Here is a 6,493-nt window from a genome sequence, read left to right on the forward strand (position 1 = left end):
GCACTCAGACTGCACGGGCACCATGTCCACAGCCACCCAACCCCACTGAGCCCCAGACAACGGAGTGGGCAGTGGCTCCAGCGGGCAGCCAATTTTGGGTGGGAGGAGGGCACTGGGGAAGCACCCAGCACCCGAAGACATCTTCCCCGCTGAGAACTTGTTCTCTTCCCCCCATCAGACCTCCTGCCACGCTCACCTCCCCCACAACGGGCTCATCAAACCCTTTACTCACAATTACAATTATTATTGCAATTATTGACCATTTCTTTACCACTCATGTTATTGTGTAACTTTTTTTTTATCGTAAAAAATGCCAAAATAAAAAATATTTTGACAAACGTAAAAAATCCCGCTCCGGGACCCGCACCCCCCTCCGGGACCCGCACCCCCCGGACCCGGACCCGCACCCGCACCCCGCGTGCCGCCGCCGCGCCCACGTGCCAGCCACCCCGCTCCGGTCACGAGGCGGGGCGCGGCGCCGTGACGTACGGTGGCGCCCCGTGACGCGAAGGAGGCGGGAGGCGGAAGTGGCGGCGGTTGCCGGGGTAACCAACGCCGGGGCGGCCCGCGGGGGGGCTGCGGCCATGGGCGAGTTGGGCCCGGACGATGGGGCCGGGAACACGTACAGCCTGCGGCCCGGCCTCCAGCGGCGGTGAGCAGGGGGGCCTGGGGCACTGGGGGGGGGGGGGGGGGATGCTGGGGGGGTGAGGGTGCCCTGGTGGCTTTGGGGGGGGGGGGGGGGGGCGGCCCTGGGGATGTAGGAGCTGCGGTGGGGCTATTGGGTAGGGGTTCCCTGGGCATGGGGGGGCTGGTGTGGGGCTATGGGGGCTGAGTGGAGGTGTTGGGAATGCGGGAGTCCCCGGGGTTTGGAGACTTGGGGGGAGCGGGGCGGGGACAGATGACACTGGGCTGCCAGACCAGCTTTGACGTAGGGGGGGTGTGGGTGGGGAGGCGAGGGGAGCACAGGTGGGGGATGCCGCTGGAGGGGCAACCTCCGGTGGGGCTGGCTTCACACCTGTGTTTGTGCATGTTTGGCTCTTGGCAGGGCTGGTTAAGTATCTCCATTTTAGCTGGACTTATTTTCCACGTGGTTTTTCATTTGTCGTTTTTCTTTAATACGTAAAAGCTAAATTTCCCCAGGCAGGGTTATGTATGTTTCTACATGTTGTGTGAACTTTCTGGGCCTTCTGTGGCTGTTTTTTTGCCCCGATAGATTTAAATCGTCCACAGTAAAAGAATGCATCCATGCGATACTGAAGGAGAAGCTGGCCAATGTACAGTATATCCCAGAAGAAATGCCTCAGCTTACAAAGTCTTTATCAGAGACAATAAAAGACAGACTGAAAGGTAAGGAGGTTTGCTGGGGAAGCAGCTTCTTTTCTTACTGTGTCCTCTCCCTTTTGACAGAATCTCTCCTTCCTCCTTTATTCTTGAAATCTATTCCTTCCCAGTTGACTGACTCAAGTCTACCATTATGAAACATTCTGGCCTATATACACACATTCCTCGCCTGCAGAACTAGAAGCCTAATTCAAGCAGACAAGATTTGTTTTCATGTAGACTGGCTGGTGTGCGATGTCAGCCTTGGAGGGGCTGCAGGGGGAAAGAAGCTACATTAGAGAGAAGGAAGAAGTGATGTTTCATTGCTTCTTGCTTCAATAAACAGAACCATTCCTGCTTTTTTTTTCTGCTGCAGGTTAGATCAGAGTTGGGTCAGAGTGGAACTGCAGGGAGATGGGAGTAAAGGGGGAGAGAGTTAGGAGCACAGTCAGCCAAGGTGGGGTGTGACTACCACCTTACAGCACTGGAAAAAGGTCGTGGTGGTGCTGAGCAGGATGCTCTCCAACATTTTTGAGTTCAAGAACTAAACTTCAGGCTCCAGCAGGTGTCTCCTACATTCGGTGCTGGAACAAGTGCATAGATGTGTGTTGGCAGGGTGACTTTTTCCCCCCTCCCCCTTCTTCCCGGGGCCGGGCTGGTGCTCCATCTGCTGGGCTGGCCTGACGCGGCGACACAGACGTACCGTGAACCACGGATTTACCGTTCTCCCAGAGTTGTGCATCTGCTTTAGGAAGCAGCAGCAGCTGTAGTCCCCGCACGTGTTGATGCCAAGCTAATACGCACAGGGCTTGGCTGCAGCGACCTGTAAACGCTCGCAGTAGCCTGAAGTGAGACTGGCCCAGTGTGACTGTTGTATCAGCTGGCATCTGACAAGCATTGATATGGTGGACGCTACCAGACCCAGCATGCTGTGTTCAATTCTCCAGTGGAAACAGCGCGCTGGAGCCTTCCCGGGACACTGCTATATGGAAGGCAGGCATTAGGATCTATATTTTATTTTAAACACGCTTGTTCTGGTTTGAGTTCTGGAACATTGCCATGGCCTGATTGGATCTGGCCTGTGCCCCCAAGGTATTGCTTTACTATTGTAAAGCAGCTGCAAATCTTTGCAGACACAAAACGTCGACCTGCTCATGCTTTTATGTAGCCTTTTATCCCAGCTCAGAAGCCAAAGAAACACCTGTGTGGCAGAAGAATCTCTACAATATCGTGGCATCAGAACAGTTTTAAAATAAGCCAGGTTTTTTCAAATTGGATTTTGTCCACCAGCAGCCTTATTTACATCCTTTCCATATGGTCAGTTCTTGAAAGTTGTCAGAGTAGAATGCTGACATATAGTTGTGTCTGTTCGGTGGTATCTTCTGCCTTAGATGCGTCTTTTGACTGATGTGAAATTCTTTGTTCACTCTCCAACTCCAGTAAGACTGTGGTACTTGCCACCCAGGAAAACGAAGCCATGAGGCAGTCTGTCCACTTTGCCACTTGCATGGACTTGTACAGGATACTGCTTTCTAACCAGAAATCTTTAGCTTTCTGGGTCCTATTTTGGGCTCATATTTTAAATAAATTGTCGCTCTCACTGTTATTTTTTTTTCTCTCTCCAGAGGAGGGATTTGACAGGTACAAAATGGTGGTTCAGGTTGTGATTGGAGAGCAGAGAGGAGAAGGAGTGAAGTAAGTTTTGCATCTTCTGATTGTATTTCTATCATTTTTGTTGGGTTTGGGTGGGGTTTTTTCCTTTGGAAGCTGGTTCTGACTTTCCTAGGTCTCTCTGCAGTTGATAAAGTGTAAAACATTTTCTTTTCTCTCTAAGTGGCAAGTGAGAGCTTGGATTGTAGCTGGTTGAATTACCCAGGGATAATTGCCTGTATGGTGGTTCTTAGCAAGCTGAAATGCTGAAAAGTATGTGTCAGGAGCATTGCAGAAAGGCATTTTACATTATATTCATGACGAACTACAGCAAACACCCAGTCCGTTCTCAAGGCCCTGCTGGAGCACAAGTCATGGTAACTCACTTCTGTCTACAGCCAGATTTCCATAAGTACTTCATTTGCATTTAATCCCCCCAGGTAGGCATTTTTCAGAAGCCTGTATTTCTAGAATCCCCATGCAATACTGTCAGGGGAATCAAGCTTAGAGTGTGGGTGCTGAGCACTTGCAGTCTAGTTCCAGACGCCTGCAATCAGACAAAAGAATTCCTCTTGGCTGCAGCAGTGGGCTGTAGCTTTCCATTACTAGTGAGTAGGGAGAAGGCAAAAGAGAACAGCCCACGAGGTTCATGTGCTTTATCTGCTGGGTTTATCTTTATCATTGTGCCTGGTACTCCAGCAAAAGATAAGTGCAGCAGAGCTATAATCAGATCTGCTGCCTCTGTGCTCTGGAGGTCAAGCAGCAATATCTGTACCTGCTGCTCAGGCTTTTGTCAGGAATGTCTGTCTGCAGGCAGACCGCTCCAGAAGCACCGTACCAGGGTGAACAGCTCATTGAGGTGTGCTGGTTTGAAACGTGAAGCCCAGCAACACAGACTGGCAGAGCAATGGGGGAAATTCTCTGGTTTGCAAGAGGCAAGACGGAAGCAGGATTGCTGCCATCCTTAATGCAAAATACTGGGTAGCCAGTGTATTCCAGAGGCAGAGTGGAATATTGGACTGGAAAAAAAAAAGGCAGAATGACCCTGAGAGCCAAGGTAGAAAAGGATGAAATTCAACAGTCGTAGGACAGTAAGTCATATGTGTGGGGACTAGGAACAACATGCTGTGCCACAAACAGGGAGCTGGGCGTTTGCAGCAGAGAAAGGGGAGTGTCAATGACACCGGGCGAGGCAGTAGCGAGGTCTCACCTGTAATATCCTGTTACAGTCTGGTTGCTTGTCTCCGGGGTAAGGCTTGGACTGAAGCAAGTGTAGAAAAAGGCCAGCAGGATGGTTGGGGAACACAGAGTGTAGATTTGAAAGGACTAGAAGAGCTTAGCTCGTGGTCTAGTAACGCGATGTCTGCCAAGGATTACGATAGCTCCCTATAAATAAGTTGGGAGTATGTACCACGAGGGTGCAGGAGGTGAAGGACAGAGCAAATGAGCTAAATTAGCCACCGATACGCATAGGCGAGAAGTCAGAGATTCTTGGGCACCATAGCAATGAGGTTTCAAGCCCTGCTGCACAGTGGAGGTGGCAGGGTTGATAGCTGATGAGTTTGAAGACAGAGCTTGATAGACATACAGAGGGGTTTACAGCAGGTGGTGGAATTCAGCAGTGGGGATAGAGGCTCAGGATTCAGGAGGACACTTACTGCTTCCTTTATCTTTAGAGGAACTCAGTTTGCTTTTCGAGGAAAGTATCTGTGATCACCTAGGTCCTTGCACGTGAACACTGCGGGTAATGGCTCTGCTCTGTCTCCTTTCTCTAGTATGGCTGCGCGGTGTTTCTGGGATGCTGACACCGACAGCTATGCTCATGATGTGTTCATGAATGTAAGTATCGGCTGCTTCACCACGGGGAAGTGTAAAGCGACTTGCTTTTGTATGGGAGGCAGAGCGACCTGAAATGGGGAGCAGAAGAAAAACAACCCCTAGGAGGAAGGAAGCAAGACTCTATTGAAACAGTGTGATTTGTGTCCTCCTTCACAACGTACGCCTAGATACTATATCCAGCGTAGTAAAACTAATGTCCTGAGCAGGTCATACAGCACTGTACAAAAGTCGTGATAGTCACACCACTTTAGAGGTGGGGTGAGGAAAGGCAAGAGATAAAGTCTTACATGCTTTGCTGAACTGCTGCCATGGAGCATGGCTGGAATCCAGGACTGAGCAAAAGTCAAGGTTTTAAGGTTTTATTTCTTTTTTTTTTTTTTTAATTTTAAACTGACCTAGACACCTGCGGGTGTGTGGATCGAGTAGGCTGAGGCGTTTCTGGCATTCAGAGACGCTGACCTGGGTTACACCACAAGTGAGGCGAATAAGAAACTAACTGAAAGACAGAAAATTGCCATCTATTGTAAAATAAGGTTATGCTCTGGTCTAAATGTTCCTTTAGTTTAGCCTTTTCCGTTAGGCTAGCAAAGAGCTTGCCTGTACTAACACGGAGCCTGTCTCTGTTTTCCCCAGGACAGCCTGTTTTGTGTGGCAGCTGCGTTTGGCTGCTTCTACTATTGAAGACGGTACACACTGCACAGGACAGAGGTGGGGGAGAACGCCTTGGGGTATTTTTTGTCAACGTGCACAAAAGCATCATGTTCTTCCTTTACTACCTAACAAAATAGCAGCTCTCCAAAGCATGTCCTACACCTGTTCTACACACTACAACATTCCTTCTTCCTTGTGGATATCGGTACAGCTTTAAGCACAATATTATTATGTCCTTTATTTAAATCACCCTTTGTTTTTATATAGTGTGTTGGTTTTGTCCTAAAAGTGTATTGCCAATATCTGTTGTTTCTCAGGCAAACTCAACTTTTGTCTTGAAAGGGTTCTGTTGCTTTTATTTTTGCTGATTTTCTGGAATGAATGAAATATTTATAAGAAATGTAACATTATAGATCGATGTGTTTCATATTACTTCTCCTGTGGGTTGACCCTTGCCATTTCTACTGTTTGGCCTTTTCCTCGGCTCTGCAAGATGCACTAGCCTGGATGGCTTCTCTGTGCTTCTCAGATGAGCGTTTTCTGAGGATTCTTTGTAAATTAGCACATAAAGCCAACCTCTTATCCTGGTTATCCAGATTTGTTCCTGTTACTGCCATAACAATTGGGCTGTGAATCCCAGCTGTGCCACACGGGATGGTATTAATTGATAGGAAGATGAGGTATTTGGGACATTAGGTCAGGCCAGCAGCCTGCACACCCCTTGACTGCCAAAAATTCTCCCTGCTGTAACTCCTCGTTGCTTTGGTTCAATTTGGCACCCGTGGACACCGTGAGTAATCACTGCTCATTGCCCTTTTCAGCAGATACTGTGGTGCTTTCTCAGTCTTTGTCTCTCTGTAATTGTTTTGGGATATGAGGGTGGATATTTGGAGCCCAAATTTGTTAGGGCTTCAGACTCGGAAAGAAGCAGTAGAAAAGGCTGCTGTAGATCTGAAAAGGAGTGATAAAGCCTCTTGCGTCCCCAAAAGTTAGAGGACCAGGTTGGTTCCTGAGAGAGTGGATGCCACCAGAG

General features: G+C 49.0%; 1 protein-coding gene across 1 annotated transcript; it reads left to right on the plus strand.

Annotated features, from left to right (window-relative positions):
* The first annotated feature begins 584 nt into the window (after positions 1-584).
* DYNLT2B (dynein light chain Tctex-type 2B) lies at positions 585-5,820 on the plus strand. Its single transcript, XM_086468200.1, has 5 exons — positions 585-652; positions 1,214-1,347; positions 2,946-3,015; positions 4,746-4,809; positions 5,443-5,820. Exons 1-5 carry the CDS (start codon positions 585-587, stop codon positions 5,488-5,490), a joined length of 384 nt encoding a protein of 127 aa, XP_086324326.1. The 3' UTR covers positions 5,491-5,820.
* The last annotated feature ends 673 nt before the right edge of the window (positions 5,821-6,493 follow it).

This window comes from Leptosomus discolor, chromosome 7 (assembly GCF_034619465.1).
Source record: "Leptosomus discolor isolate bLepDis1 chromosome 7, bLepDis1.hap2, whole genome shotgun sequence".
Taxonomy (NCBI): domain Eukaryota; kingdom Metazoa; phylum Chordata; class Aves; order Leptosomiformes; family Leptosomidae; genus Leptosomus; species Leptosomus discolor.

Coding starts and splice junctions, on each gene's coding strand:
- DYNLT2B (XM_086468200.1), top strand. CDS start 585: ATGGGCGAGTTGGGCCCGGACGATGGGGCCGGGAACACGTACAGCCTG. Junction 1,348..2,945: donor AATAAAAGACAGACTGAAAG/GTAAGGAGGTTT, acceptor TTCTCTCTCCAG/AGGAGGGATTTGACAGGTAC. Junction 3,016..4,745: donor CAGAGAGGAGAAGGAGTGAA/GTAAGTTTTGCA, acceptor TCCTTTCTCTAG/TATGGCTGCGCGGTGTTTCT.